The sequence below is a fragment of the Brienomyrus brachyistius genome, chromosome 5, assembly GCF_023856365.1.
Source record: "Brienomyrus brachyistius isolate T26 chromosome 5, BBRACH_0.4, whole genome shotgun sequence".
Lineage (NCBI taxonomy): Eukaryota > Metazoa > Chordata > Actinopteri > Osteoglossiformes > Mormyridae > Brienomyrus > Brienomyrus brachyistius.
This window is the reverse complement of record NC_064537.1, coordinates 32,701,373-32,720,239: the sequence shown is the minus strand read 5'-3', so window position 1 is coordinate 32,720,239 and position 18,867 is coordinate 32,701,373. Positions and strand designations below refer to the sequence as shown.

At 42.3% G+C, this 18,867-nt stretch overlaps 2 protein-coding genes across 3 annotated transcripts in view; both read right to left on the bottom strand.

The window, feature by feature from the left end:
• The window catches only part of ubald1a (UBA-like domain containing 1a), a 400,799-nt gene that overhangs the window by 152,180 nt on the left and 229,752 nt on the right, over nt 1-18,867 (bottom strand). The gene's annotated exons all lie outside the window — the stretch shown is intronic.
• Nucleotides 8,482-18,863, bottom strand: becn1 (beclin 1, autophagy related). Of its 2 annotated transcripts, none has more exons than XM_049015138.1 (12): nt 18,628-18,863; nt 17,999-18,183; nt 17,615-17,679; nt 16,842-16,900; nt 16,442-16,532; nt 15,887-16,023; nt 14,793-14,987; nt 14,264-14,410; nt 13,343-13,492; nt 11,119-11,179; nt 10,863-11,005; nt 8,482-9,268 (listed from the first exon to the last, which is right to left on the bottom strand). In XM_049015138.1, the coding sequence occupies exons 2-12, from the start codon at nt 18,123-18,125 to the stop codon at nt 9,100-9,102; spliced, it is 1,344 nt and encodes a 447-aa protein (XP_048871095.1). In that variant the 5' UTR covers nt 18,126-18,183; nt 18,628-18,863; the 3' UTR covers nt 8,482-9,099. The 2 variants fall into 2 exon arrangements, with proteins under 2 accessions (XP_048871095.1, XP_048871094.1); XM_049015137.1 differs by having other exon boundaries at nt 17,999-18,134.

Here is an 18,867-nt window from a genome sequence, read left to right as displayed (position 1 = left end):
GTTGCTCTCGGTCGTTGTCGTTGACCAATAATAACCAGATGCATTTGGTTGGGCAGCGTGAGTGTCATGACTAGACCTGTCTAGCAGCAGTGGTGGTCTCTCTTCTACTGGCACACTGGCTCTGCTGACTAGCAGGCGCATTGGAGGGGCATATTCAGGGGGCCCTGTAGTGTATAGGGCTGCAGAATCTACCAAGGCTTCCCTGGTCAGCAAAATGGGAACCCAGTACTTCTACCTACTCTTCAGCTAAGCTGGTACCAATATGTGTGCACCTACAAAATAGAATAGAGAAACTGGAAGAAAATTATCTAATAGTTAATATTCCCATATAAATATAAATTACAAGGTGATCAAAACAACAGAATATAAGTAATTCAGAAATCAACTAGTAGGTCATGTTTTCCTTTATAACACCCAGCCTACAGGTAATAAGCTCTTGTCAATGCTACCTGCATACCATATTAAACACAATTTTTGTCATCTAGTCATACTACAAAATAAAATTTGTGGTTATAATACTTAGATACTTCATCAAAAGATATAATATTTAAATACCATTTAAATACCAATGGCATAAGCCATTATAATGCATTATGAAGGTATTTATAGTGCATTTTAGATGATTCATAATGCATAATAAACTTGGTTTATTTTGGTTTATAACTATTTTGTAGATAGTTATAGCTGTGTTTATAATACATGAATGCATCTGTTACGTGCGATGCCCGTAGCTGCGCCCGTTGTGCGGGTGTGTGTGTGTGTGTGTCTCTGTCTGCTGTGCGCGCATGCCTCGTTTTCATGAATAACGCATTATGAGGCTATCTATTATGCATTATTCATGAGTGCTTTAAATAAAATGCTACCAGAAATTTTACTTATACTTTACCATTAAATAAAATGCTGGCCCAGATTACCTTAGTTACCCGTAGGTAACAATATTTGTTGATCGAGAATCTGTATGTCTTATATTTTCCATATTAACTACGGATTCCAATTAGTACAATAGGACTTTTTGTTGTTTTGCTATCTGCAAATTAACATGCATAACATCACTTTGGAGGCACTGAACTGAAACAGCTGACGATTAAGTTTGGGAGGGAGGTTTTGTCTCCGGTTATTCCTCCCTTATATTTCTAAATACCAAACTACCTTTGCTCACATATAATTGCATCTGTAAGGTATTTGCTGCTGCAGTTATTAGTTTCAGCAGCATAATTTGCTGTCAGGTCCACGATGCCTTCTGATGACCTACAATCTGCGTATCTGTGGTTCAGGTTAATGGTCTGTCTTGATTTACCCAAGAATCCACTTCTTCGCTTTCCTTGCAGTCCATGGTATTCTTACGCATCTTTGCCAGCAAAGATGTTCAAAGGAATTAATACTCTTTATTTTACTGCTTCTTTACAACATTCTGAACAATTCTGACCATTATCCTTAAAAGATACATCAGTATTTTCATCTAGGTTTTTTTCTGCCAAGTGCTGGTCTGCAACATAATACTGTCCTCAAATTACTGTTGGATCTTTTGTTGTTGATGATTCTTCCAAGTAGGCAAAAACTCCCTATAATGTCTCAGAAATGCATCAGAAATGATGTTTCTTGTTCTATCACCTTTCCTTCTACAGCAGGATATAATGATTTTTATTTGAAACAATGGACGCTGTACTTGATACATAAAAATTGATAAAATTGATCAGTTCCCTCCTTTGTCTTGTGGGCACTTAAGCATAGTACACATGGCTTCTTGGGGGCGTGGCTTAGTGCTGAGTCCTTGGCCTCTATCTTCCAGGACTTACCTGTGACACTCGGGAACTTGCATGCTGCCAGGCAGCTAAGAATGGTGATTTATCCGCATAAGATGCTTTTCACAAAGGCAACAATGTTTGAAATGCAAAGTAACAACAGTGTAAATGACAGACATAGCAGTAAAATTATAAACAAGGTGAAAACAAATATAAAATATAAACGTGCAGACTTTAAAGTGGCACTAATAAATGAATAGTAAAAGTTTGCCATTTCAGAGAAAGGTACTTTGCCCTTCGGTGTTGTTTGGAAGCATTCTGGATTAGGAACCTAATGTCCTAATCCGTTTAATACCAACCAGCAAGAGAGCAGGATTGTTTATCATATAGCAACCATTTGATCTTGTGTGTGCAGTTGGAGGATAATGCTTCCTGCATTTTTCTAGCTCCCCCTTCATCCACAGCATGTTTTGAACAGTTTTAGGGATCCCAACCCGAAAGCAAGCAAAGGGAGACATGGATACGGACAACGGACTTTATTGCAGGGTAACACACGTAAAAACACCGGTAACAATAATGACAGGACTAGGGAAACAAACTGAAACGTGGACTAAAAACGGACTGATGACAGGCAACAGGAACAGCTGGTGAACATGGGGTTAACGAGGGGGCGTGGTTGACGAGAGGGCAAGACAAACGGAGCATGACATTAAACCCCCCCCCCCCCTCAAAGGTGCTTACACTGGACGCGCCCAAGGGGAGTGAGAGGATGAGACTGGGAACCGACAGGACCTGGGGAACAAGAACAAAACATCAACGAGGGACCGGGAACAGGACGGACACACAGACACTGGGATAAGAAGCAGGACAACCACTGACAAACCAGACAGACAGACACAGGGGCACCAAGAAGGGAGACACCAGGGAAACACTAACAGGAGGAACAGAAGGACCAGGAGCGAAGGAAGACACAGAGGGACAAGGAGCAGACACAGGGGGCACAAAAACAGGAGGCAGGAAGGCAGAGGACGGGGGAAACACAAAGACTGACAGGAGGGACAGGAGGGACAGTGACGCCTGCTGGCCAAACGGGGAAGGGACACGAAAGACTGAGACAACAGGGGCCAACCCTGATAGAACAGTGTGTCTGTGTGCAGCCCATTACAGAGCCTTGACTGCCAACTGAGATGCTGAGCAGAGTAATGCTTGTCCCTCCCATCCTGAACAGCCTGGGGGCCACAGCAGCCGTCCTGATGCCAGCGCCGGGCATCCTGACCAGTTTTGGTAGCTTCCATTCACTTCATGTTCATAGTTGTAACCTTCACTGTCAGAATTATTAAACACCAGAGGTGTGACCATGAGCTTCAAAGTAAAACAAGGGTTTACAGTTGATGAAATGACATGTTTAAGGTCGAATTATAAACTTTGTGATAGAATTATGAATAATTAAGGTTTAATTAATAACTTCACAGGCTTGCTTTGAACTTCACAGTGCATTTTGTTCCTGCAGGAGTTTTGATTTGTCATTTATTTTCCCAACTTTTTGCTGGCCATCATGTGCTGAATTGTAGGGGTTCCCAACCTTTTGATGGCCATGGTTTACGTCATTCAGCCCCCAGCGTCCCGCAGACCGGGGATAGGTAGCCCTCCTGTACTGCACTAATGTTTGTTCTCCCTCCCCAAGACCCTTCCCTCAAATGTGGCACAAGAATTTCACTGTGTTCCCCAAATACATGCAACAATAAAAACCTTAAACTTGAATTAAAAAACTTAAGGTTTGATGTGTTCCACTCTGTAATGTCACTTACTTATATTACAAAGACAGAAGCCAGAGAGATTTAAAGATGATATCACTCTTGATGTTAGAGACGTTTTAAAATTTTTAAGTTAATATTGTAACTGTGGATATTGCCACCATGAGTGTGCTGTGTGGATGACAGCAAACCAACACGACATATATGGCTGCCCCTGCGGATGGCCCACAGCACAAGGGCTGCATCAGCATTGACCAGGAGAATGACCGCATGTAGTGGGCAGTATATTTTCTGGGCTGTAGGAACCTGCTGCCAGAGCAGTTTGCAGGCAACTCCTGGACTAAAACTTGTTACAGTCTGTGAACTGTGAGGATCAGATCTGCTTAATGTCACAATTCACAATTGGGCCGACTTCAATGGTGAGTTGGAGATGTACACAAGCATCTATGGGCTTATGCAAACGCTCCCCGGTGTCGCTGAATGTGTAGACATCCTGAAAATGTCACCAAAACATCACTGGGGGCTGGAAGTGGGTGGACACCTCACTACACAAATTCCCCAGTTGGCCTGTCAGAGTGCAGAAGGTGAAGATTGAGGAGTCTCTACTACTGGGATGTTCCTCAATACCAAGAACACAAAGAACTTACTTGTGCTCTTGGCAAGACCAGTCTGGCTAACTTTGTGGTTGGAATGTAATGAATCATGGGGCTGCCGTCATTTGGTGAGGACGCAACCAATGAATTCTTGATATTTGGAGTGGAGCAAGAACAACATCCGGGGATTTTTACCTTCCTTTTAATTGGCACTGGTCTTCGGCAATGAAAGACGGTGTAAAACGGGTACATGAGAACACAAGTATGGTCAAGTACTCATATTGAGAAACCCCTCTGGTTTTCTTCTGTCCCTCTCTGCACTGAACACAGACTATGCTGAAGAGCAGAACCATCGTGATCCTGACAGACACAGGGTATTGACTGATCCATACATCTGTCCAACAATCACAGAGATACTGCAGGCTTCTCCACCTTCTCTCAATCGTCTCAGCACTTGGGGACCTGCCTTTGCAATAGTGACAAGCACAGGCTCCGAACAGACTGACGTCATTCTAAATGAGACACGGTCCGCTCATGCATCCCAGAGTTACGCTCAGCTGCTGCAGCCCTCTTCCCCTGAATCCTATTCTCCAGTCATTCTGCTGTATCACCACAGCCACTCACCTCTAGTGTATCTCCTCGTTCTCTTCCACCTACCTGGAGGTCTGCTGGGCGGATAAGGGCCAGTGTGGTGTGAGCTGGGAGCTTTGGAGGTCTCAGCAGGCTTTTATAACACAGTGGAGGAGAAACAGGCACCAGGAGGCACAGGAGACCTGCCAGGGGGTGATGGCCAGGCTGCTCGACACCTAGGCGTCAGCCTGAGCTGGAGCTCCACATCCACAGCTTCAGGAGATTTGTGGGAGGCATTGAAATACCCATATTTGCCCTTATTTTTTCCTGCTATCAGTAGCACAAACAGACACACCCACGTTATTATCTGCAGTGATACTAACAGCCAAGCATGAAGGAGAACACTGCAACAGATGGAAGAGACTTACAGTAAAAATTCCAGTGAGACATGAGCAATGCAGTAGAGGTAATAATCACATGAAACTTATATACTACAGTAGAAGGAAAGTGACCTGTTACCTCCAGGTTGCTGTCATTGTCCTTTGAGGGATCTTGGATTTTTACACTTTAGTGACCAACTTCCCCTAATATCTTCAGTAACTTCAGTCACTTGGAGGTAAATGCAAAGGAACACTTCTGTACTTACTTTTATGCCACTGGCCATATACTTTGAAATTACATCTTTTTACATAAATTGATATACCTGTTTGAGCGAATCCTGTTGATTTTTTGACCAACTTGAACTTGGTTTTTAATGTTAGTATTGCTGCAGTTCATTATTTACGAAGAGCTTAATGAAAATATCATTTTACCACCATGTGGGGCTGAATTTATGGCCTAGACCAAACAACTTTGGCTGGAAACTCAATAAATATATACTTATGTATACTATACATACACACTGTCAGAATACTTTGGCCCATGTTTTCATGGATAATGGCAACAAGAGTATAAACTCCTTTAACTGCAGCGTTATACAAAGTGTGACATAGCTTTACCTTCTTCATCTAGACTGAGTACACTGTGTTCCTCCAGTCTAATCTGCTACAAACAAAGCCAATATGGATTTTTCTGATTTTTTCTGACAGGCAGACATCATCCTATTGTTTCAGCATATCCAGGGTGATACAATTTGACTGATAATTAAATGAGGTAAAGAAAAAAAAAAAAAGCAATTGCTCACAGCCAGAAAAGCCTTCCCAAACATCAGCATATGTAGGGAGAACAACACTGGTCCCAGAACAGAATCCAGGTGGAAATCTGCATCTGCCTGATGGTAGTGATGAAGCAGCATATTGAAATCTATGAACATAATGAAAAATAATTACATAAAAGAAGAAAATGTTTAAGAACATATCAAGACAGGCAGACATACTACTGAAGCACATTTAGAAAATAATAAGCCAAAGCAGCACAGAGTTATGGAAAATGACTGTTGTCACCTTTCTTTATCGGATAACAGCATTTCAGTTATACATTTCATTATAGTAGTTATTTTGGGGCTAGGACAGAATAAAACTGTTTTATTTTACATAAAAATTCAAGATATTTAAGAGGAAGGCAGAGATGACCTTTATTATTAAGTCCAAGTCGGGTTTCTTAAACATCGGCCTGATTACAGCCTTTGTTCTCCGGTTCAGGTTTGCAGCACTCATGAAACTAGAATCTCCTTCGAACTTCTGCCAAACAAGCATTTTTCACTTTTTTCATCTGGTGCCTGCCTCGCTGCTACACTGCAGTTATGTGGACGTTAAGCAACGCGTTCCTAGCCTTGAACTTCACATTGCTTTATATTATATGTGGTTCTGAGCCAGGTTTCTGTGGGCAGCTGAAGTACAGAGTGATAACATTAACCAGAGCAAGGATGGACATTTAAAAGTGAGCCTCTCAAAATAACCCAATGAGGGTTATACAATCACATAATGGAGTTACTAGCCCAGGGGAGTGTACTTCTTAACTCTTGACTTCTTGTATTACATGTGCATTTCACCTGTAAAATATTTTGGCGGACTGTGCAAGTACAGAACCACATGGAGCCAGAAGTCATTGAGTAGGATTTGTTCTGCATGTCAGACCCACACAGACATGAGCAGTGGGGTGGAATGGTATCTCGTGATCTCTCGTGGAGCAGATAAACTCTGTTCAGGTGGGTCCATGAGAGGTGATTCTCCTGCATGTTCCACTGTGTTGCTATTCTTCTTTTATCTGATTTGATGAATGCCAGAGGGAGTATGTTTCCAAGGAGACCACAGGGATCTCGCTGAGGAGTGGCTGGGTCTGTCAGTTCCACAGCTGTAGTCTTTGGTCGAGGTTCAAACTCGCTTCATGCAAGGTTACACTGACAACAGTATCAAACTTTAAAATAAAAGGGATTATACTTTGATTGCACTATTCCGATTATATTGTATGCTTCAATCAACTTCTGATGTTTTGCATCCCTGACAACAGCCTAGAGAGGTAAGGAGCCTGCACTAATTACAGTGTGTTGCCACACCCACCACATGACAAACCACCTCCAGGATGAGAACCTGAGTGCAGCCAGGTGGCGGGTGATACCTCAGCACCACACTAGTCCGAATGGACCAGTATGAGTTTTTTTTCCCAGTGGGTAGACTGCCAATCCTGCCACCAACCCCTACGTTTTTCTCTGTAAGTTGGAGGACCTCCTTATAGAGCTAGATGTACATTAACGTCATACGCAGGACAAAGCAATTGCAGGTTAAGGGCATTACTCAAGGGCCCAATGGAGTAGAATCACTCTGGGCATTCATAGGATTTGAACCAGCAACCTTCCAGTCGCTATCACAGATCCCTAGCCTCAGAGTCACCACTCCACCTGGAGAGGAATGAGGATATTTTTATATGGATACTGGGAGTCCTGTCACCGAATAAGGCAGATGGTCCGCTCACCTTCCAGAAACTTCTGTGCACCTCCCCCATTTGTTCTATAAATTCTGATTAAATGAGTAATAAATTCAGGGAGATAATCTTTAGCAGAACTCTTCAGGCCTTTATTGTTGTAATTCACAGCAAACCCCTCCCTCTGTCTCCCCCATTTCCTCATAAATTGGCTGCCTGTCACCCCTGCTCTTCATTCTTACACACCCAGTCTCGCAGCCTTTCAAATGTGGTGATGGCCTCATTCCTGTTTATGTGTCATGTTTTGGGGAAAATCAAGAACAGACAGACATATGAGACTGGGTCATTTAGGGGACTGGATTAAAAAAAGACCTTGTTAATCACTAAATACTGAGGGTCGGCAGTGCCTTGGTCATCATACTCAAACAGTTCATTTAAATGTCGAAGTCTCAAGCTGCAAACGGTCCATGTTTACCTGGGAGAGGCCAGTGAGAATGGATAGTCTGTGGGTCCCCGAGGACCAGGATGGCAAACACGGCTCTATGGGGTCAGATGACCACTAACCATTTTGTTTGGCTTGCTATATAAACGACAGAGAACATGTTGGATTTTACTCATCTGTCCTTCTTTCATCCAACCAATAAAGGTCATCACTCTCTCACCAATCAGAGCGAACTTCATAGTCCTGTTCTAAAACAGAATGCCAGCCCCGTTTATTTACCATGGCAGAGCAGTACAGTTACGGCCTACACCTCCAGCGAAGGTAAACCATAGCAGCAGAGAGGAGGACAAGCCCCCCCACCGAGCCCATTCACTCTAGGGGGAGAGCTGCAAGTGCTGATCGTAAATATAATCTGCTAACCCCTTAAAGAGTTGCTTTAAGTGTTAATCTTAGTCTCAAATATAAAACCTGCTCAAACTATATATTAAGGAAATATGTGAAGGAAAAAACCTACACAATAATTCTGAAATTGCCTTTTTTATCTTTTAATGATACAGCTTTTCTTAAATGTATCAAAACCCAGTTCTTCCATCATTTATTTACAGTTGTATTTGCTAAATGAAAGGCAAATTTCTGCATACGCAGATCATCTTTGCTGTGTGTGAAAAAGCAATGATCCCCATAAGAAGAAGGAAAGGTTATACTCCTATTCCTAAAAACTTTCAAGACATGTCTAACGACGAGAGGAGAGTTGCTCTCTCAGTACGCATCTGCCATCTCTCAAAATAAACACTTTAGAAATATGAGGGAAATGTAGATGTCAGCAAATCACACATCTGTAAATCATTTTCAGCATTATCCTAGACATTGAAGCAAATGCTAAGGGTGGTTACTGTGACAAAAGGGATTTGTTTCCACCCCAAGGACTGATGATCCTTGAAAGCTTGATTGCACATAATACATTATCATATACAGTTTGAGGACCTGCACTTACGATCAGTCCAAATGAATGACTACTATACAAAGGGATTCGCTTCAAAAGAAGCTGAGGCTGCTTCAGTTCCACTGTACATCTTGTTCTTGCCAGGACCCTTTTGCGTGGCCCCAGACCGGGGCTGGCTTCCATCTTGTGGCCGTCCTCACTTGTTGTAAAACTGAGAAGACACCCAAGCTAAGCCCCACTTGAGATTGGTGAGCATGAACTTCAATGCCTTGGTCCACTGCTCCTCAGAGTTGAACTGCGTCTTAATGGAGTACGAGCCGCCACTGCCGCCTGTGTCCTCGATCTTCCCCTTTTCTACATCCATCCTAGGTCACAAGGTTAAATAAAGGTGAGACAATTGACCTTAAGTGGCTACATACTTGCTCTGACTATTTAGACTAAAATTATTTTCCTTAACTGGCATAACAGCTTTAAAAATTTGCTGAAAACTCAATGCAATAAAATCTAATGATTATGACCATCACAATAGTTACCATAGAATGCTGATACTTTATTCCCCCCCCCCCCCCCCCCCCATCCCATGTTGCTCTCCATGAGACACGAGGATACATATAGAGGTCAGAGTAAGTTTTGGGAGCACAGTGCAGGTTCAGACACTGTCCAGTGCTCCTCGGGCAAGTGGGGCTAAAAGCCTTGGATAAGGACTCCAGGCCAGCATCAGTATACAGGCCCCCGGGATTCGAACCAGCGACCTTCTCATCACTAAGCTGACCACCCAAGCCAAAGACTTCCAAATATACACTATCGGGACAAAAGTATTGGGACACGCTTCTTAATCATTGAATTCAGGTGTTTCATTCGGATCCATTGCCACAGAGGTGCTTGACTTTATACAAAACCATGCAGTCAGGTTTACAAACATTTGTGAAAGAATGTGTCATTCTGAAGAGCTCGGTGAATTCAAGCGTGATACTGTCATAGGATGCCACCTTTGCAATAAGTTAATTTGTGAAATCTCTTCCCTGCTAGATATTCCAGCGTTAACTGTAAATAGTATTGTTGCATAGTGGAAGCATTTAGAAACAACAGAAGCTCAGAGATCACGTAATGCAGCAAAGCGGGACATGGAATGGGCTTCATGGAATGGGCTTCTATGGCCGAGCAGCTGCATGCAAGCCTCACAACACCAAACACAATGCCAAGCATTGGATGGAGTGGTGGATTCTGGAACAGCGGAAACGTGTTCTGAGGAGTGACGAGTCACGCTTCTCTGTCTGGTAGTCTGATGGACAAGTCAGGGTTTGGCAAGTGCCAGGAGAACGGTACCTGCTTGACTGCCTTATGCCAGCTATAGAATTTGGTGGAGGAAGGATAACAGTGTGGGTTGACTGGCCCGCAGAGCCCTGACCTCAACCCCATCAAACACCTTTGGATAAACTAGAACAGAGATTGTGAGCCAGGCCTTCACATCCAGCATCAGTGCCTGACCTCAAAAATGCTCTTCTGAATGAATGGGCAAAAATTCCCACAGTTATACTCCAAAATCTTCTGGAAAGCCTTTCCAGAAGAGAGGCAGCTGTTATAGCTGCAAAGGGACAGGACCAGCTCCATATTGATGCCAATAGATATATAATAAGATGTCATAGAAGTTCCTGGGGGTTTAAAGGCCAGGTATCCCAATGCTTTTGCCCATATAGTCAATATTCAATCAGATTTTACAAACACTCTCTCTGACAAGCACCACTCAAATGATACGATAAACCAGCTTAGCTATTCTCTTTCATACATTCAAGCATGTTTATTAAGGTATGAATATTTTTTGCCACCTCTGAATGTCAAATGACAATGGACTTCCTCTGATACGAATTACAGTAATTCAGAGAAGATTATACTGAAGGAAATAAGTGGCTTTGAGCCATGACTCCCAGCTCCCCCTCCCCCCCACCGGCCATGACCCACCTGTACGGCAGACAGAACCCAGTGTCGCCTTTCTCCACCTCTTCCTTGAACTGTTGCACACAGTCCAGGAAGGCCACCATGGCGTGGTCGAACTTGTTATCCCAGAAAAAGCGCAGGCCTCCAGAACAGTAAAGAGGCAACTCCTGGGGGGTAAGGAAAGGGAGAGCTTTTACTACAAACATAAAAGCCAGATACATACAAGATACAGAAACGTCATCTAAACAAAAACACATGCAAACAGAAATTCTCGTCTAACCTTGGACTTGTCTGTCAGAGACTCCAAATAGGAGTGGTTCCCATACGGGACCAAGCGGTACCTGTGAAGGGCAGACAGGTACTTACTATTCGGGATACCAGTATGTCAACACAGTCGTGGAGCGGTACTTCTATCAAATCCACCCAATGAGGTACACAGAAGACCCGCTGTTTGAGAAGGACAAGCGCATCTTTCCAAACTACTGCCAGTAGCACTGGCATCGTATTACCATACAGAAATCAAATACAAATTTAAATGAAAAAAATCCTGTCATTTGCACAGCTTTATTTTCACAGAAGCAGCTTGTGATAAATATTCTGCTTATTACAGAGCAGTGTTGGGGGTGACACTCTACAATGCACTGTACTGTACTGTACTGTAATCCCTGTAATCTAGGATTGTGCGATATGACCAAAATCACATATCCCGGTAACAATATACATCATGGCTGCACCTCGTATTTATGGATTTTTTCTACAGATTAGCAGCCACTTTCCGGCAAACCCCCCTGGTATTCTCGCTTGATGATGTATGTGGGGATATGCAGATTTATACTGAAATGTTCCAGAAAGACGGTTCAAGTTTGAACCTTATCTCCAACACCGTGGTAATGTTACCTTTATATGCAGTTTCCGCTTGGAATATCTTTCAATGGTTGTCATATATTTCAGTCTTTTTATGTGTGTGTTCAATAGCCCAGCTGTCTTGCTATTAATAAATACATATAAAACACGATATGAAAGTTACATGGTGTACATTGTCCCCTGTAGTTTAATACTTAAAGCACACTTTGCAAGACATGTCTGTATTATTTAGATTTATCCATACCATCACGTTGCAGCAAACAGCAAGTGGGCACGTGTAGTGGGATCTATTGCAAGTGAACACAAAACTTTAAAAAAATATTTTCCCACCCAGACCTCTTAGGGGCTCCGTAGCTTTACAAACCGGACAAAAATCCACAAAAATCGACAGGAGGGACGTCACAAATGTACCATAATCCACAAATACACAGAACGGGATCCACGAATGTGCAAAACACCTCTCACATGTACAAATCACTCTATTTTTGTGGACATGATTTTACACAACACAAATAAAAAAAAAACATATGTGGATAGTTAAATATTTGTGAATCACGGTACATATTTGTGGATTGTCTTTAGGTTACAAATAAAAAGTCTGATAAAAACTTCCATACAAGTGACACATTCCATGTGGTGGTAAACTGTCATCCAAATGAACAAATGTCGCCCTAAGCAGTGAATTTCAGGACTCCACAAAATAAACGGTAGAGTGTATTGTCATTTCACACAGCCCTCCTGTAATCTAATCCCCTCTCTCTGTAACAAAGTAGTGTAATGGACTACAATTTAAATTTTTGTAATCATATTACACTTTCTACCTTAAATTTCAAAAATATATACAGGTCATTCCATATCAAATCACCGAGAGGATTCCAGGTCACTGTCAGATTGGCCTCAATATTCACTCCTAGACCAAACTTATTAAAAGTCACAAATATTAGGTCTGTATCGTTAACAGTTCTGAAACTACAGCTTTTTGAAATTTTAAATAATTTTGTGCATTTTGCAGACTTTGCGTTTTAATCCACCCTTCAACATTCATAGCTCCTTTGATATGGCATGTACAGCTTTGAAACTCTGTGAGTAGGGCTAACTTTAATAAATGAATAAAACTGTCTAACTCGAAAAAAAAAACAATGTTCTTAATTTTCACTATTTTTATTAATTTATGAACGGGTACTATGTTCCTTTCCTTGGGAAAAAGTGTATCAGGCAATTCTGACACAGAACTACACAACACCTGTGTTTTGGTTGAATTTCTCAGCTCGTTCTTTGAAAAAAAAATCATAACATTAGAAGGATGTTCAGCAACTACACCAAATTTTTGGTTAAGAATACATGGAAAAAAATATGAAACTGATGGTTCGATTAATTTTTTGTTGATTCATAGGAGTTTGAGAGAGCAATTAAGAATATGATCAAATTTTCTGGAAGTAATCTGTAAAGTAATCCGGTTACAATCTGTTATGGATTGCTTTTTTTCAGTAACTTCCCCAACATCATTCACGAGTAGAATAGCAGTACTCCTTACTGGAAGAAAAATGTCTGATTCTGCTCAAAAACCCAGCCGCTTAACCAGCAAACTGTCACTCGGCCTCACACGAGTGCGGGGGGCACCCTGGACCAGCATGTCTCACCTCTGGAAACGCAGCCCCATCTTGTTGGCCAGCGCATGCAGGAGCAGCACCGTCTGCCCCCAGGCCGCATTGATCTCGTTCCACTCCACGGGCACGCTGGGCAGCCGGCCCAGACGGAAGTTGTTGATTGTCCCAAACTGACCACTATGCCTAACAACAGGCAGGGGTATTTGAGGGGGGGAGAGAAGCATGATGTGATCAGTATGTGCTATTCATGCGATCTATAACCACACCCAGAGCGGTTTGCATGTATAAGATAACATTAACACACCACAACCACCCCTGGCTCCTAGTGGTACCTTCCTATACCCCCCTTAGTTTGTACCACTCCACTTCCCTCTAAATTATCGCTACATTTGACTTCTTAAAGGCAGTCCAGGGCAGCAGGAAGAGCCCAGCCCATTCAATCAGCAACAGCTGGCACTCGGTGCTCAATGAACAGAGTCTCATTTAAATTTCTCCTCTGCAGAACCTTACCCATTAATGTCAATGCATTTCCTCCTTCCCTTATCTCATTTCTAATTTTCTAACTATATAATCATAGTTTTGCTGAATTATTAATATTGTTAATTCTTAATGTCGCCAGCTGTTAATCTGATTATTATGCATAAATAAATCTGTTCCATTTTTGGAGCCGATTTAGAGCAGCACATGTATTTGTTCATTAGCCGTTACAGTTGCTGAGCAAGCATTTGTATGCGATTACACAGCTTCAGGTTTGTTTTTTCCTCATTTGCATGACTGGGCATGGTAATGTAGGATTTTAGGACAGGAGCTTGAGTGTAAAATGGCCAGGCCCTCTTGGGACTGGAACCAATAACCACCCATTACCCTCCAGGTCCCGCTGGAGCAGCACTATTCACTAATCGTTGCGTATTGAATCTACACCCATTTGGAGGTGAACGGAGGTCGGCAGGCTACCAGATGTGGAAGGTGGCGTTGAAGACGTTGGTCTTCTTCAGCCGGTCAAGCTGGATCTGAGCATAGCGCATCTGGTTGTCGGCGCTCTTCAGCTCGTCGTCCAGCTCCAGCTGCTGCCGTTTGAACTCGCTGTACTCCTTCTGGTACCTGAGCGTGGGGGCAGACAGGGCACAGGGAGTCCATCACTCAGCACCCGCATAGCTGATGCTCAGCTTCTGCTATGATCCAACGTAGACGCGCATTTCACGCGAGGCCTGTGCATAACTCTTTATAAACCGAAAGCATCTCTGCTTAGACCCAGACCCGTACCCAATTAGTTTCCATTGGCTGCCTGGTGTTTTTGAAGCATTGCAACTCAAGGTTCTCCATTACACTCAGGACTGTGCGTGTGACATAAGCCCTCAGCTGCCCTGCTTTATGCTAAATAACTTAGCATCATTGACTTAGCATCATGATAGCACTGTGGACCACCCCCTTTATAAGCAGAAGGACATGAGGTCCGAGGCCACTTCCTGCCGCAGACACTCACTGCAGCTCCTCGCTGTCCAGCTGCTGCGTGAGGCTGCGGCCCTGGGACAGCTCGTGGGCGACCACCCCCCTCTGCTCCTCAATGGCCTCCAGTTGCTGGATCAATGACTCCTCTTCCTCCTTCAGCTGCTGCAGTTCTGCCAGCAGGGTATCTTCCTCTTCCTCACGCAACTGGGAGAGAAGCTCAAGACAGCTCCTATAGTGGATTGGGGGAGGCAGGGGGGAGTTAAGAGCAGTAACCACAACGAATGAAGAGACCTATGAAAGCGTATCGTATTGGCCCCCCAACCTGAACCAATGCAATTATTTTCCAATTATTTTCCTCCCTTTACAGAACCCCTGCACTGAAGACATGCATTTATTCTATATAACCTCAACCGGAGGTAATGATTTATTTTAACAATATAAAATATGTAGCTAAATTAGGCTTGCATAATGTGTAATGTTAATATCAACACCGCATGTTACGCATGTAAAACTGACACATAAAGGAGCGCAATTCTGGTATTTTAAATCCTTGGCAACAAAATTCGCCGGAGTGCTGAGGGGGGGATGTTTCCAAATGGAGATCATCAAGTTTTGCTATTATAACATTCTGTTTTTACTCTGCCAAGGGAAATATACCTTTCCAAGCTTTGCAATTCTAATGATCATTTGCTGCTGTTTTTGTATCACAATCATCTTCCTCCATACTGTTAAAATCACTCCCAGACAGTGTAGTGCGTTTGTGAGAAGTTCATTGGAAGCTCAGCCTAGCTGCACTTATGCCTAGTTGACTCCTTGACAGGATGAATGTTTGCAATGTGCCATTTGCCTCGCTTGTACATTGCTTTGGACAAAGTGCCTGCTAAAATTGAAAAAGTAAATGCAGATACGAAGTTCTATTTGGCTCATTTTTTGACTTTTATAAAAACCACAATATATATCTCAAAAAAATAAACATACTGAGATACTTCAATTTTCTAGTATTGTGCAGTACTAAACGTAACCAATGCCACCAAAATGACATGCTTCTAAAGGGTCACATTTTCACAGACAATTTATGAGTCCAGCAGGTGGCGGCAAAGAGCCACTTTGCGTTCCTTGTTGACTCGCCTGTAGTTCTGGCACTCATTCTCTGTGATGTTGAGCTGTGTGTCCAAGTGGTCCAGCAGAGTGTCAGTGCACTCTTCACACAAGGGATGGTCCACATCAGTTTGACCTGACATGATGTCAAAGAGGTCGCTTGTCACCTGTAGAAGTCGGAGAGGGTTGAACGTAGATGTATGTTGAGTGGTTCTCAAGCTGCTCCACTTGATGAGATTTTTCAGAATATGTAAATGTAAAACTATAGGCATGGGCTTTAACTTGAGTTTCTTTGTCACTCATAAATATACTTTCTTCTCAATCAACAATTCTGTTAATTAAGGGCACTGAACTTATCAAGTAACTCAATAAAATAATCATGATAATTTGTTCTGAGACAAAATATATATATTTATTTATTCGCTAATGCAACGAGAAAAAAAATGCCTAGATTAATCAGAATTTAATCAGCAGTAATCAAGCCTAATTAACAAAAAGCTCAGCAGGAACAGAAACTAGCAGATGCAGAGTTACGCCAGGACCGAGTTTGATCTCTGTGGCTGGATGCAAGACAGAACCTCTCACCTTCAGCCTACGGCTTAGGTTTTCCATGGTGCCTCCATCGGATGCCTCTCCAATCAGCGTGAAGCTGTTGGCACTTTCTGTGGACATCATCCTGCAAAGGATACAACATCAGGGTGGAGCATAAAGGTCCGTGGTCTGTGCACTGGTAGACAAGTCTGCTTTGTTAAGTGAGCCAGCTGAATGCTTACAGACTTATGCTCCAGTATTGCACAACAGCAATGATATAATCTTACCATTAGGGTAAAATTAAACCATTTATCAGCTACTTTCTATACTGAGAGGGATTAAGACTTGATGCTAAACATGTGACTCTTAAAAGCATCCTACACATCTCTTGCCATGAGTCAGTTCTGTTTAAACATGGGTATCTTCTGGAGAAGGTAGAGATAACACATATTACCGTGCTGGGGGTATGTACTTCCTTGCCACTCCATCTTGTTTGCTTTCCACAAATGTTTCCTTTAAAAAAAGTGTAATAATGAAAAACAAAAGCTTAAGAGAATTGCGTAAACATTTTAAACCAGTGGTTCTCAACGTTTTTTGCACCGCAACCCAATTTTTACCTTCCCAACTCAGTTGCTACCCTATATAAAGTAAAGGTTTAAATTAAAGCTATGATCAGGCATGCAGTGCACTCTGCAGTTTGCGCCAATCAATGTCTATCACACAAACCTGATTGGATGAGGCAGTGAATTATAAATTAAGCATCTGTGGTTTGGCTTTTTGGATTGGTTGAGTTTTCACTAGTTTTGCGCTAAACATTTGCAGTGCCAAGACCTGTTTATATAGATGAATTCTAGGGTTATAGCTGGAAAATCTGATCGTGGATCAGCATAGGAGCTCGCTGGTTTTTAAAATGCATGATTTTAAAATTACATTTCCAACTCTGCTTCAGAACTTGCCACGACCCAGCCACAGGTTGAGAATCTCTGTTTTAAACAACACTAATGACCCCTCTTGACACAGACTACCAATTCATGCTTAAATATGACATTTAAAACAAAACATGTCAAAAAGATTCTGCTTACAAAGCTGCAAATTTGCTTATTCAGGCAAAAAAAAAAAACAGGTTTGTGATGGAGAGCTACTGGGTTTGACTAAATGGGCTCAAAACAACGTTTCACATAAACACACCAGTGGCATGAAACGTGGAGGCGACTGACCGCTACACACCTCTGTGGCGCTCTCTTCCTCAGTGCTCTCCACCTGTTTGCTTTGTGTCACTGTCACTAATGGGGCTACAGGGCAAAAAAGATGGAGAAAAAATAATCGTTATACGTGTTATGCATGTTAATGCAATAATGTTGGCTCTGTTCTGCTAAATTCCCAAAGTATCATCCAAATCCTGCCCTCTGAAATATACAGTGCTTTGGACATAAGAATATGCTAAATGAAAAATAAATTATATAAATGTTAAACTTCACATTTTTGGACTGCAGATTTTTTAAAAGTGTAATGACTGTGAAATATAACAATGTCTCGTTAATATCATTTAAATGAAAAAGCACAGGATTAAATAAGTTTAGCATTGAAGCGCCGTATAGAGAGCCGTCCTACCTATGAGCTCCTGGATGGTGACGCGATCCAGCACGTTGAAGGATGTGTCCAGTTTGAGAGGCTGACTGCAGCGCTGACACACGAAGCTAACCTGCATGGTGGAGCTGGAGGACTTGGAGCCCTCCATAGCTGAGCTCTAAAACGGGGTTTTACAGATGTAGCTAAATCAGTTCACAAGTGCTGAGCTGGGAAGAGGAGGTGAGATTCACACAATATGACATCTCCCGAAATACAATGTTTCATCTGACACTTCAATCACTTAAAGTCATGAAAAAGCAATATCACCAACAGCAATAAAACATCGCAATTACCGTTACATTTAAATGGAACAGAAAATGTCACAAATAAAGCAGAATGAAAATTATAAGATGGTTGGCCAACCATCCTTTCATTGCACTTGTAATGACTGTCTTGGTGAAATGTGATATGGAATGAGAAAAACAGGCTGACGTGATACAGCTTCTGCTTTAAGCTAAACCAATCGCAGACTTGAAAACAGTACAAGTACGGCAAGTATTTGCACTGGAGCTTCTTATCAGACTCGTCGTTTTACATTACGCAAATAAACCAAATTAAAACGGGTAGCAAACGCATAACACCTATAATGGCAAAAAAGATACAGTATTTACCTATTTATACACCAGCCGTTGAGTTACAGTTGTTGACGGTAGCTAATCCTTCTGTTGTCGAGTTCAGGAATAAAATCTGTAAAATCAAATCTGAATCTTTCCGCTGAAACACTTGTAAGCTTTTAATGGCCTAGTCGACAATAAACACTAAACGGGAAATTTCAAAACTGCATCACTAGTAGTTAGCTAATAAGGCTAATGGGAAAAGCTGCGTTCATAATTGTAAGACATTTCCGGCAC

Bases quoted from the DNA above. Each gene is read 5' to 3' on its own strand.
- becn1 (XM_049015138.1), bottom strand. From the start codon at position 18,125: ATGGAGGGCTCCAAGTCCTCCAGCTCCACCATGCAGGTTAGCTTCGTG. The intron at 11,180-13,342 runs GTGAGACATGCT...TGCCCTTCACAG, and splicing joins ATGGGGCTGCGTTTCCAGAG to GTACCGCTTGGTCCCGTATG. The intron at 11,006-11,118 runs GTTAGACGAGAA...CTTACCCCCCAG, and splicing joins CTCTGACAGACAAGTCCAAG to GAGTTGCCTCTTTACTGTTC.